Source organism: Takifugu flavidus, chromosome 19, assembly GCF_003711565.1.
Source record: "Takifugu flavidus isolate HTHZ2018 chromosome 19, ASM371156v2, whole genome shotgun sequence".
Lineage (NCBI taxonomy): Eukaryota > Metazoa > Chordata > Actinopteri > Tetraodontiformes > Tetraodontidae > Takifugu > Takifugu flavidus.
Window position 1 is genome coordinate 9385156 of NC_079538.1, and position 19318 is coordinate 9404473.

At 44.2% G+C, this 19318-nt stretch overlaps 1 protein-coding gene across 2 annotated transcripts in view; it reads right to left on the reverse strand.

Annotated features, from left to right (window-relative positions):
• Positions 1–18860, reverse strand: part of nkain2 (sodium/potassium transporting ATPase interacting 2) — a 43937-nt gene extending 25077 nt beyond the window's left edge. The window contains exon 1 of one of the 2 annotated variants that reach the window (XM_057016120.1): positions 17706–18858. In XM_057016120.1, coding sequence (XP_056872100.1) covers positions 17706–17759 — 54 coding nt within the window. In that variant the 5' untranslated portion in view covers positions 17760–18858. Of the gene's footprint in view, positions 1–17705 lie in introns of both variants that reach the window. The other variant, XM_057016121.1, reaches the window with a different exon arrangement.
• Positions 18861–19318: the final 458 nt, after the last annotated feature.

Consider the following 19318-nt stretch of genomic DNA (forward strand, 5'->3'; position numbering starts at 1 on the left):
AGAAAGGAGAGAAAAGGACAGCAAGGGACAGAGAGGCAGCGCAAAAGATCAGATAAAAAGGTCCCAAAAGATGGAGAGGTGATTAAGATCCAACATTTACCCAGGGAAGAGGAAAAGATGAGAGATGATATGAGCGAGAGAAATGGAAAATCTCTCATTTGCTATCCCTCGGTTCCTCCATCCTCACCTCCTTCCCTCTCTGGACAACTCACTGCAAATCTCTCATCTTTTCATTTCCTCCCCGCACCGTTCATTGTTCATCTCGCAGCCCCTGCGATCTCGCCTCCTCTCCCCTCGTACATATTTAATATGCATTCATCTCTTACCAGATCAGACATGTCAGACAACAACAAATTACCTCATCGGGGCTCTTCCCCTCCATTGTTCCATCCCTTTTCCTCCATTACTGCACCACAATCTTCAGCACCCTTTGCCTAATTCCCTGCTTTTCCTGCACCATCTAATCTGTGTAGGAACTTCGGATTTAACGGCATCTTTATGCCTCTTTGAACAAACTCCTTTTGCTGTAAATGTCAAATATATGTGCATTTGCGTGTCACTGTATATTTCCCAGTGCTGTATGTGTAGCAGCAGCCTGCTGGCAGCTCAAACTCCCTTCTCACAATAAGTGCCCCTCTAGTGTCACTTTTCAGTGTGGCTCTTAAATAAGTATTCAGTGCATGTTGATAGTGCGTGCTAAGCTAGCCTGCTTTTGCAAACTTCAACCAATATTTGCCAAATGTGGGCGTAATTGATGTGAAATGCAGGCAAGCTTCAGAAAGCAAAGATTTCCGAAGATGAAAAGCAATGTTACAGGACATATAGTGCTGTCTGGGGGAAATGGTCTCACCAAGCCTCCTTGTTTGATACGCTGGGAGTGAAAATGAGCTGGAAAGGCAACAGTAATGAGTGTCACTGCACTTATTGTTAGTGCTACCAAAAAATGTAGCATACTGCCTATTACTGGACACAAATTGGTGAAAGCGTTTCCTCTTTTGCTGTCTACGCAAAAGTGGTGAAAAGGCTCTTTGTCTGCTGGCTCTGTTGCTTTCCTTTTCCCTCGACCCTGTTATGCTTCCCTTCCTTGTTACATCAGCGCTTTAGCGACGACTTTTTGCTTCCTTCCCTGACCTTTAAAAAAGTGCTGATCAATTTCAGCTGTTCATCCTATTAGAGGGGAGAAGAGGGGCGAGATACCAAGCGAGGAGGAGAGGTGGTAAAAAAAAGAAGAATGTAAGAGGGCAAGGAGAAGGTGTCTGACAAATGTTTCAAGAATCGCACAGCAAGGATGGGTACAAATTGGGAACATATCATGGCAAATGTGTGACCTTTTCCCTCCCGAGCTCTGATTGTGAAAGCACATTTTTTCAGTCACCGTATTCATTGTAATCTTTATTCCTCCAATAAAAGCAATCGTGGTGTACTGTTAACTTAATTAAGGCCGCCTGGCTGTACCATACTCCTCAGTGTACAGGAAAAAAAAGCAATCTTCTATCGATTTGTTTCACACAAAGATCAATTCATCTCCATTGGAGGCTATTAGGGACCATTTGTGGCTACTTAGGGCTCAGAGAGAGAGGAAATACGGGCCAGGCAAGCTGGAGGGTAAAATAAATAAATAAATAAATCAAAGAATTTAAAGCAAAGGGAAGCAAAGGGAGCGGGGTGAATGAAAGAAGCTAAAAAAGACAAGAAAAAAGGGAAAATCAACAGAGATGATGGACAAAGTGGAGGAAAAAAACCCTCCATTAAGGATCCAATTACCCTTCTCATGCTCAGTCACTGTGAGCACAGCATTTGGACCCATAACCATAATGTCCATCAGGCACAGACCTCGAACTGAATCTCTCCTACTTAAATGAAGATCACACGGCGGCCATTAGCCTTGTAGAATTAAGGCCTTGGCCATAAATTTATAACTATTATAACATCAGTTTCACGGGAATCGGCTCTGGGAGGGATCCGTGGCGATGACTCACGCCTGCGATGTGTTTCTTCGCTCCAACACTCCAGGGAATTGTGTTAAAGTGTCCCTGATGTGCACCTTTGCTTCGATGGGCTTTCCACTCTGGTGAAGATTATCAACTTACTTTAACTTCAGTTACTAAAACATAACTCTGCAGTGGGAAAAAAAATATATCCTCCTAATCCATGTGCCACATGTTGGATTTAACTTGAGGAATTTCTCCAAGATCTTTGCACCTCATCGCTTCCTGATACATTTGTTTTTTGACTGTATGTGTCACAGTGGTTGATAGATGGAAAAAGGGGGATGTAGTCGGTATTATCCAGAAACAACAAGTAAGCAGCCTGATGCATCGAGTGGAAGGCGGAGAATGACCACAATGGCGGCGTTTCCCTGTCGAGGAGCGTCCGAAGGCCCGTGTTTATGGTTACTCAAATATAAACCACAGTTCCAGCAGCGTACTTAATGTGATGAGGAAGTGCCAGCCCACAGGCAAAATGCAGTTTCTACCCCAGATTTGCAATAATACGCTCCAGTTGAGGTTGCACAGATGTCTGACGTGCTTTAATGGAATGTCAGAGGAAAGGACAGACTATGCAGATCTTATTTGTGCAGCCAAACCTGAAAAGCCACAAAGGGTATTACCCTTTCGCTAAAACGGTGCCTGCGTCTTCTTGTCATTTTTTTTTCTTTTCCAAAGCCCAGCTTTGAATGTCACTAACAAAGACCTTCAGCGCGACTCCAGCTGAAATATCAGAGCAGGGTGGGGCCACGTGATGTTTCACTCCACCGTCTGAGATGTTTGTAGGTGGACACAATGATTTCACCTATTAGCTCAATGGGCTGTGCTGTTGCTGGACCATTGACTTCACAGAGCGCTCGCGGAACGTTCTGAGTGCACGTTGAGGAGGCTTGTATTCCTGCTCCTGTACTGGGAATAAAAACATTAAAATGTGTTTCTGACATGGTTCTGTACGCAGCAGGTTTTGGAGGCCACTGTGCGCTGAAGGTTGCAGGATTATAAACACATTTAATAAAAAGGTGGGAGAAAACGCTTTAAAAACCAGAGTCTTCTCTGGATATGCAGTCTATTGTGCATCCTTTAAAGGGTCCTTCAGAATAATAATAATAAATAATACATGTAAATTATCAATGCTGACAAGATAAACAGAACAAATAATGCCAAACTTGGTCCCTTTCTCCCAGTTTTCCCTTCACAGTTTGCGTTAACTAGAGCGATTAATATTCTTATGGAACATTTCTTTATGTAAACGTGACATTTAAATGTCAGAAACACCCGCTAATCAGTTTGGTATTTCAACAGATCTTTCCCTCTTTCTGTGGCTGCACGCCCCTCTGTGCCTGTCCGTTTCTGCTGCTGCTCTATTCTTAAAATGGATGCTGTTGTCTCCTGTTGTCTCCAAAAAAGAAAAGAAGCCAAAACCTTCAAATCTCGTCTTGCAAAATTCTGGAAATGACATTTGAAATTTAACCGGCCAGTCCTGGTTTCAATTTTTGCAAGCGAGTCGTTCGGCCTGGAATAATTATTCTGTTTTCGGCGTCATGCTGACTGTCTAAATATTCAGCATTTTGAACTTTGCTGTTGAAAGTTGTTCACACTGTGATACACTAAGGGCTGATGATAGACACGCTATATGTGCTTTGGGATCCTCTTTGCTTTGGGTTTTTCCACATTTGAGGGTGTCTACATGCTTGTTAGTTTTGCTTTACTTACCCATAATGCACTGTGCTGTGCCCCACTTCTCTTTCTCATTTAAACTTCTAACAGTGTGTTTATAAGCCAGTAATAGACTTAAATGCCGTGGACCAGACCAAAACGCAAGACTGAATGGTGCACAATAAACAGTCCAATAGGCGTGTTTTAAAGCCACTGGCATTCAAGCAAACCAGTTAGTTTGTCTCTGTCAACTGGAAAATTTTAATTGTGAGAGAAGCACAACTGTATAACGCATCTGTTCTGTACAAGATGCATCACGTAATGAGCTGCAGCACAGTCTCTCACTCCTGGGAGATGCTGCCGATTAAGAACCTGATAAAAGTGGACAGGAACAGGCGAGACATAAGACAGGTTGGCTCAGAGGCAGCTAAGACTACAAATATGTCATATTTAAGATCAGGCTTGGAAATGCCTGAGGAGAACTTGTACCACAGAGGAGATAAACAGGCTGAGGCTGCAGGATATTACTCAGATATGATGAGACTGCCTCAGAGTTTGAGCGTGTGGAATCTGATCTGATGCAGAACTAAATCCTTAATAAAAATGGGTGTTAATAACCAAAATGAAGAGCATGGGGTCTGTCTTCCTCCCCCATCCATCATTTTCCTCTGTCCTCCCTGATTCTCTGCCTGGGTCTTATCCCCCAACCGTTTAAGGTCTGATGGAAGGCTTGTCCGTCTGTTTGTCTCTCCACCTCTGCCTTTGAAAGGTTTCCCCTCCTCTATCTGTCCGTCAGATTGCCTTTTATTTGCCTGATCCCGCCGAGCCACAAGAACTGCTGACACTATCGGAGGAGGGAAGAATGAGTGAAAAGCTTGGATTGGTGTCGATACGCTTTATCTGCTTCACAGCTTTGATCTGAACCACACCGATTTTGTCAGGGGCAGGCGGGAAGAGGGGGGGGGGGGCTAGCGGGGGGGCGAGGCAGACAACAGAGGCATGATAAGCCGCGGTCGGAGGAGATGGCTTCTCAGACGGAGGAGTGGCAGTTCTTAGGATCTCAAATGATAATTCCGATGCATTATTCAGAACTCCGGTGGATTATGGATCTGCAGGAAGAGACACGCACTGAGGGCAGGCATTTCAAATGGGTGGGAGTTATAATGCACTGGGAGGGGGTTGTTCCTCTTTGTTTTTCTTCTTTAATGGCTGGAGTTTTGCCTGTTTATTGGCGTTTCCTGTTTTTCATCTTCTAACCCCTAAAGCGACACACGCTTTCTGTTTTCTTACTTTTTCTTTATTTAATCAAAAACAGATCTCTTCTGACGATGACTGGTATCTTTAGCTTTAAGTTGTTCTGCTCTCCATCTAAGTCTGTCTCTCTCTCTCTCACACACACACGCACATGCACACACACATCAGTCAGTTTGTAAATGCCTTACAAGCCCACCAGGGGCTTTCCATTTGCACACTCTTCTTAATGACCTGCCTTTGAAAGCTTTTATGGGCATCAAATTTGTGTGTGCAGGCGCGTGTGCAGGGACGAGCCGTCCTGCTACTTTAGAATGTTGTATTACACACCAATTCAAAATTGCAAAATTTGTGGAGGAATCAGTTCCCTGATTGTGTGTTTGGGGTAGCAGGACATGTAATTCGGTATGTAGAAATGACACCAGACAAATCCACAGATGGACGGCCAGCAGGCTAAGAAACATTAAAGCTGCACAAATACTTTAACACACAAAAGTGCATTCTCGCTCTCTCTCGCTCTCTCTCTCCTCTCTCTCTCCTTCTCTCACACGCACACACACATATACACACACACAAACACACACAGTCTGGTAAGTATACTTACCTCTCCTCTCTGAAAAACCTCAGGGGAGCTGAAGGAACTCAACCGCATCTTAGTTGTGGTTTTCGTGCGTACATGTGTGCAATGTGGAAGAAAAAGTGAACATTATCGTTGTGAGAATCACTCATGTGTTAATTTACTGTGTTTAGTAGCAGCGTAAACACGCCCCAAACGGTCTCACCCAATAAGCGTGGGCAGTGTTGGACTAGATGTTTTGGTCTCCAGCCAACGACTCCCTCATTTATGGGGCTGAACTGCCGACATAAGAAGAACCTGTGACGTCCCACCTGACAATGAAGTGTCATCCACATTTGTCACCTTATTTTAATGAGCATCACAGTGCTCCCAGCACTCTGAGCATCGATGAACATCCCACACTCCGACGACTCCTGCTCACCGTTATGAAACCTATAATGCGACCATGTTTCCACAATATTACTCCGAGTGCTATTGTTGAACCTCCGGTGCCCATTAACTGTCAGTGGTGCACATCCAGACGATGTTAGCTCTCAGGTTCGTGAGGAAGGCTCGGGAGTGTTTACTGTGTGCAGCTTGCAATTAAGCAGTTTGTAAGGTTGGTATGGAAACCTAAGCAGTTTTCCTACAGAGACTACCTGCTGTTATAGGCTGAAAAGACAGATTTGTCTATTCTGGACGAGCCTGACGACTCCTTCCTGGCAACCACAATCTAATTACAGCTCAGGCTGTGAACAAATATGATGGATTTCTCACCCACAAACACACACAAAAGAGAAACTGATAGCTTTTACATGTACTTGAGCCCAAAAAAGATTACCCTACTGACGATGTTATAATGCGGTTCCCATTGTCCAATTATCAAATACATACTTTGGTGTTTGGTGTACCAACAGAGCTCCATCTCCTTTTAAATTTATACTTTCCTGATATTGGAGAGAAGACAGACAGACATCTCTGCTGCTGAAATTTTGCTTCAAAAATATTCCAAATACAGATGTAATGTCAAAGGGAAAATGGTTAAACATGGTTAAACATGATGAATTGTAACTTGTAACTTCTAATCACAGCCTTATTCAGTTTTTCTCTATTAACAGCCACAAAAAGACAGAATGCCTATTGTAACTAAGTAAAATCCACGGTGTTCATTAGAACGTCTTTAGAACGTTTCATTAAGACTAAATAGCTCAAGCATGATGAATGAAATCACAAGTTATAATCAGCTTACAGCATAGTTCTATTGTATATTTAATAAACTGCAGGAAGAATAAAGGTGATAAACAACTAAATCAGAGGGATTTTTATTTCTTCAGCTCTCGGCCACTGTGGGAACTGTATTAACACAGCAATGATTAGCAGTGGTTTTTGTCACAGGGAAGAATATAGGCTACATATTTGTCCTAGACCGACACGTCCTTGTCAGATAATAGTGGCTGCGCGGCAATGAAATGGTCCCCAAATAGCTAATGATCCATATTTGAAGGATAACTGCGGAGGAAAGTTAATTTAATATTGATGTTTAATTTCAAGGTGCAGGCCTGTGCTGCTTTCATTTTGGGCAAGTAAAATTAATTTATTTGCTTTGAAAATTGTGACCTTAAAACTGAGAAAGTTAATTATATGGAGCTGCTTAAGCCTCACTGGGCAGTGATAACAAAACAGCTGCTGTTCTGTTTTTGGAAACGGGCATTTTTAATAAGTTGCAACATGAGCATCTCTGCTCCAGACCAGTCATAAAACCAGACGTGGGAAGAACTGATAAACTGTGGCAGAACTGACCGGGAGAAATCTCATCGAGACCCATTGTAGCTTTTTACGGCTGCAGGATCAGCACCCTGGACAGTTACAGCACAGTAAAGAGGCCTGAACATGCATGACGTCATAACAAGCCATACAGCTGATTGTCTTAGGACCCTTCTTGTACAGATAAAAAACAACATTTCAGAGGTGTGGATTCAATAACATTTCACTGACGCTTTAGGGAAGATATACATTTTTTGATGCACCTGCTTGACAGTCAGTGATTGCTGCAAAACATGAGATGCATGGCATCGTGATTAACATAATAGGCCCTTGTTTAAGATTCAGAGCAACCATTTAGTCACAGGCAGCGCGTGAAATGAATAGCACCTTGCATTTCAGATGCCAATTTGTCTGCTTTCTCACTCAGCTTCCCGACAACATCTCATTATGTCCGTTCATCACAGTCATCAAGGGCTATTTTTACTGGAGAAGTCATTAACAGTAACAGGAAATACATCTGTGAAGCTTTCCACCCTTTTGGACCTTTTATAGCTGAGAAGATGTTTTTTTCTAGACCACCACAGCATTCACACATGCTGCGTCGCTATCTGCTGCAGCTTATCCATGCCGTCACCTTGTTCAGGCCTTGCTTATCTGCTTTTGCTTCTTTAAATGTATGATATATCAAACCTACTGTTTTTACTCCTTTCCTGTCATTCAGGCACAACAGCCCTCCATCAAAGTGCGCTCGGACCCAATTCGCACACGGATGGGTTTTTTTTAACCTACTCCTCCACGTACAGACACATGCTGAATTTATGCCGGGAGGCAGGCGCTCATCACTGTAATCAAATGCACGAATGCAAAATCACGCACCGAGCGCTGCTCATCTTTGCTTGCACCTAGCCTCTCCTTCCACGTGCACGCATCCGCAGATGTAATCACCGTAAGTGCAGCCGGCGCGGCGCAGAGGTGTGAGACTAAAAGCCGCTCCCCACCATCAATCATAAAATCCTTTCTGGCGATTGGACAGCTGACACTGGCATCACGCACCGTCCCCTTTCATTTTCATCAATCATGTCATCCGTACCGCAAAAGACGTAAAGATTGCCAAATGATATTGGCTCGCTCTCATCACAGCCAGCCATTGATTGTGTGAAGTTCAGAGCGGAGGCTGGAGACTTCGCTGTATGTCAGATTTTTCTGTGAAGTCTCCCGGCTTTGCTGTCAGTCGCAGGCCATATGATTAAAGTCATGGCTGTTTCATATAACATTACACCCACATCTTCAACAAAACTTACAGGAAGTCAAAACTAACTGATAGACACCAGTTCCATCTGCACTGGCTGGCCCACAGGCCTTTTCCCTGTACTTATTTTGTCAGCTAGGTGCATCTGGCTTTGCAGCAGTACCTATTTCTCAGTGAAAATTGCATCTTAGGGTAACCATTTAGCTTTCTAGCCAGCTCCAGGTCTCAAGGACAAAGGACAGAAAGTACAACGTCCTCTCTTCCTTTGGTCAGGATTCCAAGAAACCAGCGGTAATACTAATTATGGCAGCTTTACTCAGGCTACAATGTGCATATGATAAAGATGCTGCATATTTACATAAAGCAAAATAGACAGAAGGTAGAGAAGATGCTCCTGAACTGTAGTGAAATTACAAGCAGTAGTCATAGAATGACGTGGCAAGACCAATTGCATCTCACCCACTAACAGCTTGGTGGCTGATAGAGTAAATTGAAGCGTTAAAGTGTGCTCATGTCTCTGTTAAGCAGATGTAATGGCACATACTTGGGATGATTATGCTCCGATTATGCGTCTGTGTATAACTTTGACAGTTATAAAGGCGTCATTGCACTGTCAAGCCAGCTCGCACCTGTGCACCGCTGAAGGGAAGAATAGAAGTGAAAGAAAAATGCTTTTTACAAAAAAGAAAGTGTAATGTTAATCCTTTTCTGCTCTCACACATCCAATAACACGTCTTATCCTGACGGGATTAAAAACTGAAACAAGATTCTTCTTCTGTGGCGAGTGCAGGGACAATTTCCTCAGGAAGGAGACAGTGGATGCACAGCATCTGCGTGACACCGAATAGATATGGATTTGTGCACAGCGTGGCCCGTGCTTTCAGTTGCACTCTTGAAAGAGCAAAGAGCCATGTTCCTATATTTATAGATCAAACTATTGGCCGAATTTGAAGAAGCAGCAGAAGACCTTGGCAGACAGCAGTGCACATGCGACCCATCGCAGATAAGGAAGCCGCTCTCAAAAAGGCACCTTTGTACTGGTGGTGCTCAGATGTTAGCGTGTGTCAGGGCTAGAGATTGCCTTTAATCTTGGGGCTGTTCAAATGGTAGCCTGTTAGATTTGTACCCAACGGGCAGAACAAGCAAGTCAACAGAAACCCATTAAGCAACAATTGTGTCATGATGGTAATATGGTAAAATGATGTTTTTCAGATGCAAGACCTGCACAATGTGAGGGGGGGGGGAGTGAAAGGACAGTTTTATGTAGATACAAAGGACACAGTGTGCTGCAATCAATCTAGATCAGCATATTATAATTTATTCTACAGTCCTATCCTCCTCTGTGGCCTAATTACTGCGTGACAAGTTCAGTTGCACCAACTGAGGATAAACTGAGCCAGATGCTTTAGTGATGGTTCTTCAGCATTTTGGAGCAGGATGCAAAACACAGATAACTTTTCTGCAATGAGCTGGAAAAAATCTGAATAAAGGTGGATAAATATGCAAGAACAGGGTAGAAGAACTGGAACGAGAATCATAGTCGCTACAACAAAACCACATCAGGTTTTTATCGGTAATGACTGTTTCAAAAGCAAATGTGCCCCAACAGAGCTGCAGATCCCCGAACGTGCGTAAAGAAACACACTGCACAAGTGGAGCTGCGGGAGATTTCCAGGGGTAGGCATTATCATGAATTAAATAATGCCTCTGCTGAAGAGGACTGATGAGTTAAATTAACAAAGAAACCCCTTAGCTCTTTATTCAGCTGCACTTGGACCTGTTTTCTTTTCTCGACACGGTCAATACCATTCATGTCATTGAATTTCATCCTTTCAAAAATGTCCTTTCAGACGTAGCAGAAGCCACAATCGTGTCGCACTGTGTAGTATTTTCACATGTGGTATGATGCTGCACTACCCTGTGTCTGCGGGCAGAAGACGCCATCTGTTGTGAGGGTGCGTCCAAATGCCAACAACAGACGCTTCGTACACAAGAGCCGACTTTTCCTGATAATCAAATGCTTGCTGAAAGCCGGAGATAAGACGAAAAGGTAAACTGCTACTCCGCTGCAGCTCACAGCAGGTCCCTCTTCACAGCTCCTACAGCTAGAAAAGTTGGCCTGCAAATCAATGAATCGAACGTCTGAACCCGAAGAGGCGCTTATATTGAGACTGCAAATCTTTACCGCATAAATCATCAGAGGTTGCACAAGATATTGACTGGGCACATTTTTCTCCAACAGCCTCCGGTGTCGTCCTGCTCAACAGCTTCCTTTTGGTCACTGCTCCACTGTGTAGCCTGCAGGTAGCACTTCAACCACTAGTGTTTAAAACACAATAGTTGCACTTGTTGGAGGTTTTATTAGAGTACTTCTTGATGGCCAGGAAGTGTTTTTGGATTGTGCACAGGTGGGCTCTCTGAGTGCTGGGCATTTTAGAGCAATGCCTTAAGCTCGAGTTCGCGGTTGCCTGGAGACCCGGGCTGGCCAACATGTCGCAGTTGACCCTCCATATTTTCTCCATGACAACGGTGAGACAGTCATGAGACGGGACAGTAGCTCCGGCTTCTGAAACATAATGATTTTCTGCTTTTGCTTTTGGCTCAGGAACATCAACAACAGCATTTCCCACACTTTTGTTGCATTTTCTGGAGATTAAAGTTGAAAGCAATCTGATATTCAATCAAGATTGATCAGCTCAGCTAAAAACTAAAATGATTAGACAGTCTTTAAAGCACTGACATTTATTATCAGACTTAAAAAGGTTGATTTGCATTATGCCAGTATTGATCCAAAGAGTCCAGTGGAAACACTTTTACAAGAAGCCCTAACTCCACCAGACTCTCCCTTCAGGATACAGATGCAAAGACATTGCAGATCTTGTTTTTCACAGCTCCCAGGGCAACTCAGATGACCTGTGAAGAACAGCCAAAGCAAGGAAAGTGAGAAGAGAGAGTTTGATAGAAGAAAAAAGGCCAACAATAATAGTAGAGTGTCAGAGCACCTAGTACTGCCTTAACCAGTACAACCAGTCACACAGTTGAGGTTCATATTTCTGCTAATGAACGTTTTGACATGACAAGCACAATAACTAATGACCTTTGTGTGACTAGAACAACCACAGTTCATCTGTGCCACGGCCACAACGTAGCAACGTAGCAAAACAAAAGTGGCAAAATAGATAGATAAATATAGATAAAGAAAGGAAAAAGCTGAATAAACGAAGGGGAAAGGGATGAGAAGTGAGCTTGGGTAGAATTGGGCAGTAATTCTCTGCATGTGGAGCTGATATTTATTTCAAGGATGATCCAAGTTTTCACTTGTAGTGACTGAGTGGAAGAAGATGAGATCATTAACAGGAAAAGAGTGACTTGAATGTCATCACAGTGACAGATGTTTCGTCTTTCTCTTGCCTTTTCACAGCTACATAACAAGTTTTGTTGACTTCACACTTTCGGCGCTGGTAAATTGCCGCTGTCGACCCCAAATGCATCAGACTGAAACGAAAAAAAAGGAAAAAACCATCGGCATCATCCTGAAAATAGGCTCGTTTCTCTCGGAGATAGGACAGCAGCCAGTCGCATCAGCGTCTCATAATTATGAGTAATGAAGCTGGGGGCGTTGCTTTTTCGTTGCTCTATAATTCCAGCGGTCCTTTGATGTAATAGGATCAAAGCGGCTGCAACATCAGAATTGATGAGAACAACAACAGCAGCAAGCAGATCAACAGGATGTGTTTTCAGAGAACAATATAGGGACGTTTCACCTTAAGGGGTAAATAGTAACACCAGGGACAACAAAACTGGAAATTGAGTCAACAAAGTGAGAGTGTGTGTGTGTGTGTGCGTGTGCGTGTGAGACTGAACGCCATCCATCAGCAGCAGTCACACACAAGGTCGGACTCAAGCTTCATCGATATGCATCCTCGCAGATGAGCGGTCGGACGTGCCCGAGGTGTCACTCACCCCGCATGACCTTTGTTGCGTGCCACCGCCTCCCTTTCCCGCTCGCTGTCCAGCTGCCGAGCGCTGATAGGACCCCGAGGGCAGTTTTCAAAGATGCGGTCAGGACTCCGGAATATGATGCAGGGAGATTAAAACTGGCCAAGTTGGCTCCAGAGAAACAAGCTACGGCCTTGTGACGATGTGACTGGCTCACCGCTGCCGTCCTTGTAAAATCTGGACGAGGTTAAAGACTCTCCTTTAAATGAACAATCTATGGTTTATGTTCCGAATATTGCAGAGATTTCTGTTTTCAGGTGAGCTTCTCTGAGCTTTGGAAAATAAAACTGTTAGACATAATAAAGCTTCAAATATTGCCAAAGAGGTTTAGAAGCTCTTCAGTCTTTAGTGTGACGGAGGTGGAGGACGATTCCTGACAGTTGGAGACATGTCTGACTAATGTATTCTTACCCACAAACGTCATCATGTCAGGATGATGCACCCTTTATCTGTGGCGACATGCCCAACATTAGGGTCATATCCTCTGTATTGGGTTGCTGTCACCATTATAATGTTGGTGATCGATTTCTGGAAGAAAACCTCTGTATGAGGGAGCAGATCACATTGCAGACACAAATATAGGTCAGACTAAATGAGCCACTACAACTCTGTGATTTAATACGACACCAGGGATGGGAGCAGCCAGACAAATAAACCTTCAGAGCTCAAATAAGGAGGCCTGTCGCCTCCCAATGTTTACATCATCGCCAGCAGTCGGGTTTAACAGCAAACTTTGGTCTTTTATCAAAAGACAGATCGTAGAATGTCTTTATTCCTGATGCAGAATAGCAGGGGTTTTTTGGAATACAGAAGCATCTCACTGCAGTTTACCTGTCTTTTATAATAACAGAATGCGTCCGCATCAAAGAGGCCGCCTGAGGTCAAGTGGAAAGCGGCACCACCGGGGTTCCGCTTTGAACTACAAAGACAAAACATTGAAATTAAAATAAACACCGGCGCTGAGGCTGACCATCATTGGCACAGTGATTGTTCTGGGACAGTTCAGCGGCGGTGAGAAACAAAAAAAGCCAAAAAAAGAAAAGAAAATCCATGGACTGTAAAAACAAAGTGAACTTTTCTCTGGCACGTATTTCACCGCCGTTCACAGACACGGAGCAGAGCAGCAAATGCCAATGATAATGATTCGGTCGTCACGTTTTGCTTTTCCTTGGAAGTACACAGACAAATCAATGTTCTGCAGATCCTCTCACCTGCACTCACCAGCAGCTTCTCCAGCATCTTTATAGCCAGATTTACAGAAACACCCTTAATCACAGGGCACAGCCCGAAAACTATAAAAGCAGCTGGGACTGATCCGGCAGCTCTATGGTCCGGGTTTGGCACAATAGAACCGCTCCTCCTGGTCGGCGGGCTCAGGAGTGATGCCTGCAGGCTACATGCAGGGTGAAAAAAAAGGAGGCAGCCGTAGATATAGAAGAGAGACAAAGAAGTGAGGGAAAAGAGACCGATAAATTAAAGACGATGGAGAAAAAAGGAAATCTATCGACTCGGAGCGAAGCCTGTGTGGCCCCCACGAACGCAGAAGAACAGAAGCCGTTTTATCTGAGTGAATTGTGGCAACCAGGAGGTTGTGTGGTTGTGTTTTTGGCAGACTGTAAGAGCAAATATCACCTTTTAACACAGACTGGATTCGATTCAAACTGCCATAGAAACAAAGCGTTGAAGACGACTGCAGCAAAAGCTCCAAAACAGCCCAGAAATGGGCAATAATCTGGATTATATTGCCCCAACTCATTTATGCGACAATAAACGGAGTCATTTAGAGTCACACTTTGATCTTAAATCCCCAATAGTAATTAATCCGTCCTCCCACTCCTGCGTTAAATATATACACATGTTTAAAAATATCTTTATTGACTCATGACTGAGCATTCATGTCGACGCAATCAGGCGACACTCAGGGCTTCACATGCAGAGATCCAATTCCTGCATTCACGTCGCAGCTTCCGCCATTTGAATTATTCATCGCGTCCTCTGATGGCAGAAATGTCACAGGAGCGCACCGCCGCTGACAAACACCATTTCTCAACCATCCCCACCGCCATTGTACACGGGCCCTTATTGCATGCGCAGCCATTCGCGGTGATTACTGCAGATATTCCTCCGGTTCATTTTGACATTCTTCATGAAAGATCATCCCTCAGTCCTCTCATTTGATTGGTTAACTGTTCACTCCAGTGGCACGCGATATAATTTTACCCCATTTTCTCACTTCAATTAACATAATTAATGTTCCATTATTGTAAACACCAACCAGTCATCTGGCCAAGCTCCAGTGAACCAACCACTGGTGCGAGGCAGCGGAATTTAGCCATCATCTTTATTACTGCAGATGGTCGGCGTGTGTACCCTGGCAACAAGGACTACTTTTATTGCAGCAAACATTTTTATCTTAAACATTCACAATAACTACTTAAAAAAGGAGAGTGACATCTGTTTTTCTGTTTGTAGGGTTTTTATCTCACTATTGCTGGAACTCTTGAGTTTCTTCAGCATCTCAAAAAATGCAGGAAAAGTCAATTACACACTTACATGTGTCTCAAAATATGCACCGCAAATCTACATAAATAAACATATTCCAGCACGTGCACACTTGCAGCCAAGGAAGAGCTCGCCATCGCTCCTTCAATCGCCTGGATCGGAGACGCCTCTATTTCGTTTGAACGCCGCAGCCTTTCAGCTGCATCAATTACCCAATCACAGCAGAGGATGGTTGAAGAGGGCTAAGGGTGTCGTCCTCCGTGGAGGCATGAATTTAAAAACCAATCTGGCATCTTCAAACCCTGAAGCCTCCCTTGATTGAGAAAATGACGTAACCCTGTTTTAACCTAACGCTCCAGGTATCATTTGTGGGTGAAGTCAGCTAATTTGCGGCGCTTTTAGCAGCCAGCGTAACTAGTCGTGACAATTATATTTCACAGTTAGCAGCTTGCAGAGTTTCACCTCTGGCGACATATTTCTGAGCTGGATGGCTGATCTCTGCCGGGCTTTTGGTTCACCACCTATCTTGCCAATTAAGCCCGTTAATGAAGCGGGAAAAACGCCGTTGTTAAGAGTTACGGACAACATCAGTTCCGCCACATCAGAGGCCCTGAGCAATGCTGCATTTCTGCCCTGTGAGGTCAGCCGTCAGGTGGGAGCTCACGCGGCAAACAATTAGCTCCGGCAGGAGATAAGGAGGTAAAAATGCGCTCTTTTAATTTGCAGGCAGTTAGATCACCCATGCTCCATTCCTTTACCTGGAACTGGGCTGGTGTAATTGACCCCATTTCAAATTCATATACAACACATGACTCCGATTATGGCTTTAATCGTCCCTACGCCCCTCTGGGTGGATATTTGTGGATGCAGAGAGCAAACTAGCTTCTGCTATTGGCATCAACATCCTTAATCAGACCTCAACAGCATAGGGTTGAAAGTCAGAAATAATTTTAAAATACAAAGTAAAATTTGCACCAATGTGCTGAGAAAAATTAATCCCGAGGTCAAAGTTAAGCTCTGCGTGTATATTATGATTTAACAGCTAAGCCCTTTTTACCCATCAGTTTAACGGAACAGGGCCTGTCTGTACACAGTTGTTAATCAGAACGAGGTTATTTCAGCTTTAAAAGACCATGAACACACATTAGGAGACTGTGCACGGAGCTGCTGCAGCAGACAGCGAGGGTAGAGCTCCAGCTCAGCTGTCGCTGTTGCTTCCTACGACCATAAACAGGGACAAACGTGCCGCTGTGACACACTATCAGTTCCACTGCATTAGACAAAAAATGGCCATCGTTCTGACAGCATGCCATTCACGAGCAGGCGTAGAGTTTACTCACCAGCCCTCCCTCTTATCCACACACGCAGCACCCCCATTTGCAGGACAATGATGCGTTTCCTGTACAGCAGTCGCGGTTGTCTCGCTGGCATTGTAGTGTAAATAGGCTGGATGCAAATATGCGCAGAAGTTTTCCATCTCACACAAGCACAACACGGGTCTTACAAGTTCATATTCACCGGTAAATAAAAGCACCACGTACCCGTGATTCCTGTTCAGGGCGAAAGCAGAGCTCCTAGTTGCATAATGCCACATCGCTCCATAAGCTGTGAGTACAATTCTGCTCATTTTACTGCTGTTTCTAAAGAGCCGCAGGGAGAAAAGTTGATCTTTGACCCTCTAAAAAGCTGCATTCATACATTTCTTAGATCAGGGTCGGAAGAAAGGTGAACTCGTTTTTATAAAGCTCAGGGATAATTTGTGTAATGCATAAAAAAAAATGTCTCATACAAACAACATACAAACACACAACAACGATGAGACGTGTATGACTTACCTCCAGCAGACACCTGGTTCATTCATAGTTTTTATATCCCAAACTCTGAGCACTGGACGACACCTCTGCAGCAGCTTCTCAGCGTGACTCGTGTGCACAGTGTGCACAGTCTCCAGACAATTCTGCTACTTTGCTGAAAACCCGTTGTTGTGGACCTCCTCAAAGTTGCCTTTGACTATGGAACCAAACAGATGAGCCGCATGTCTTCACCGATCTCCTCCAGGACTGGAGTTTTAGTGTCTTTTAGCTAATGTTTTGTGGTAAACGCCACCTCTCTGAGAGAAGCAGTGATTTGTGCATCTTCTCAAATATATTATAGCGTTGGGTTAATTTATAGTGTGATATTTATTATTTCTTTTAGCTTCAAATACTCTCAAACCATGATCCTGAAATGTCCAGTGTTTCTCCCTGGTCCTGTATGGACACCTCCCTCCCTATTGTCTTGACTGGCAGCAGTTTTCATCGACACAGTTGGTGGTGTGAGAAAGAGCTCCAGAACGGAGGCAGACAAAGAGGGAATGAGTTTCTCTATGCTCCACTCGTTATCCCCTAAAACTCACGTGCTCGGCCCTTACATCCATCCATCGGCCACCCAGTCGTCCATCCCTCCCTCGCCGGGAGTGCCACAATATATCACTCCCACGCTCATCTATCCATCAATGCCCCATATAGATCCTCATCTTGGAGCTCCCACCAACAGCTATTCATCCCTTCAATCCACCTAATGGTCAATCTGTCCCTCGGACAGGAGTCCACCTCATATCCTGACCTTTTTACACACCTATTGACTTCAGAAATGTGACCTTTCAGCATTTCGCCTGGCCATCTGCCGATCATAAAAGTCAGAAAATGTCCTTCTCCATCATCGCCCTTTTGGTGATTGCAGTAATAATCTTAACACTTACCAGCTGCATGCCACAGATGAACGCCAAAGTGCATCGTCCACTACAGCACCCCATCGTGTCCCTCCTGTCCAGTGAGCCACGTGGAGGAGAATCAAGAAGAACTCCCAAATGTTTACCAGGCTCTTAAAAATCCAGGAGTCCACAGCAACACCCCCTGGAGGGCCGTCTGGCTGGCTGGAAGCCCAGGTATAGGCGCTCCCTGCTCGGCTTCGCAGAACAGAGTGCAGCCCTGCTGGAGCTCTGGGAAATCAGAGGCTAATTCTCCATTCAAACAGAAGGTTGGCGAGGGATAAACGGCAGGGAAACACTTGGATTTTCAACACAAAAACAGAGGTGTGGGGGTCAGGGGTCAAGGATGCAAGGTGAGCCTGTTCACAGATCTTGGAATCCTTTCCAAGGTGATCAGATCAGGTGCTTTGGCTCATGCTGGCAGCAGAATTCAGATTTCTGATCATGCGAGGGTCTAACAGCGTGTCCGTAGAAGGTGCACTTGCCCACTCATTGTCTTCACTGGACCAGAAGAGTCCTGTAGATGAAAGCATCCACGGATCAGGCTCATAAAAGCAGGGGGATTATGGTAAAAGATCTCAAGGATTATATTCAGTTGGGGAAAAGTGAAAGTGCCTCCTTTAAGGAGCTCCCCTCTGCTCTTTTCTCTGGGGACGAACCAATAACATCCTTTAAGCATCAGTCACACAAAATAAGAAAAAAAGAGCACCCAAACACGGTTCTAATCCAGTCTTGGTTCTTGTCCAGCTCGGGGTCGCTTTCTTATCCACGCACAATTACTGGCAGAATGCTAAATGTCAACAGCTCCTGGAAATGAATAAGTCCTCCCCATCAGCTCCTCATCAGAGCCGCCGGTTTGTGAGCCCGGACGTCAATTCACCGCCTCCTCCGCGATCCATCCATGCGACGCTTATTTAAAAACTGCGGTGGGAAAAAGCAGTATGTCCACCTTTATACTGAGGGACAAAATGCTTTTAAAAAAATCCAGAATTCAGGGAATTAACGCGCACAAGGCGACAATTCAAATTATTTTGTCGTTGGCTCCAAGGGGCGAAAACGGGAGCGAAACAATGGGAACCGGGATGGACCAACGGACCGAGAGAGACAGCCGAAAGGAGCGTCTCCCGCCTGCCATCTGTCAAGTCAAATATAACCCAATAACAGAGCTGTTCCGGTCGGGAGTATCAAAATAAAACTCCGAACTTTATACAAAGGCTACGTCAAGGATCTCGATCTTGATAGGATACAGTAAAATAATGAGTTTTATCTTCCTAGAATAAATAAACGTTTTGCTGACGCCCACCGAAAAAAAGAAATAAACACAAAAACTAAGGTACTTTATGGATTTGCTTGTTTATTTATCCGTTTGATATCGGTGGGGATTTGTGGGATTCTTTCTAGCATTATTGTTATTGTTGTTGCTGTATTAATTCCCTTTTATCATAAATGTGTGATAAAATGGTCTCTAAGATGCCACTACTTGATTGTCTAGACTGATCTAATGCCCTGAGCCAGAGAAAACCATTCATTAAGCAAGTATCTTGTAGTTAATTGCTACGTTATTTACGTTACTTAATTAAAATTTAATGATGTACAATTCTGAT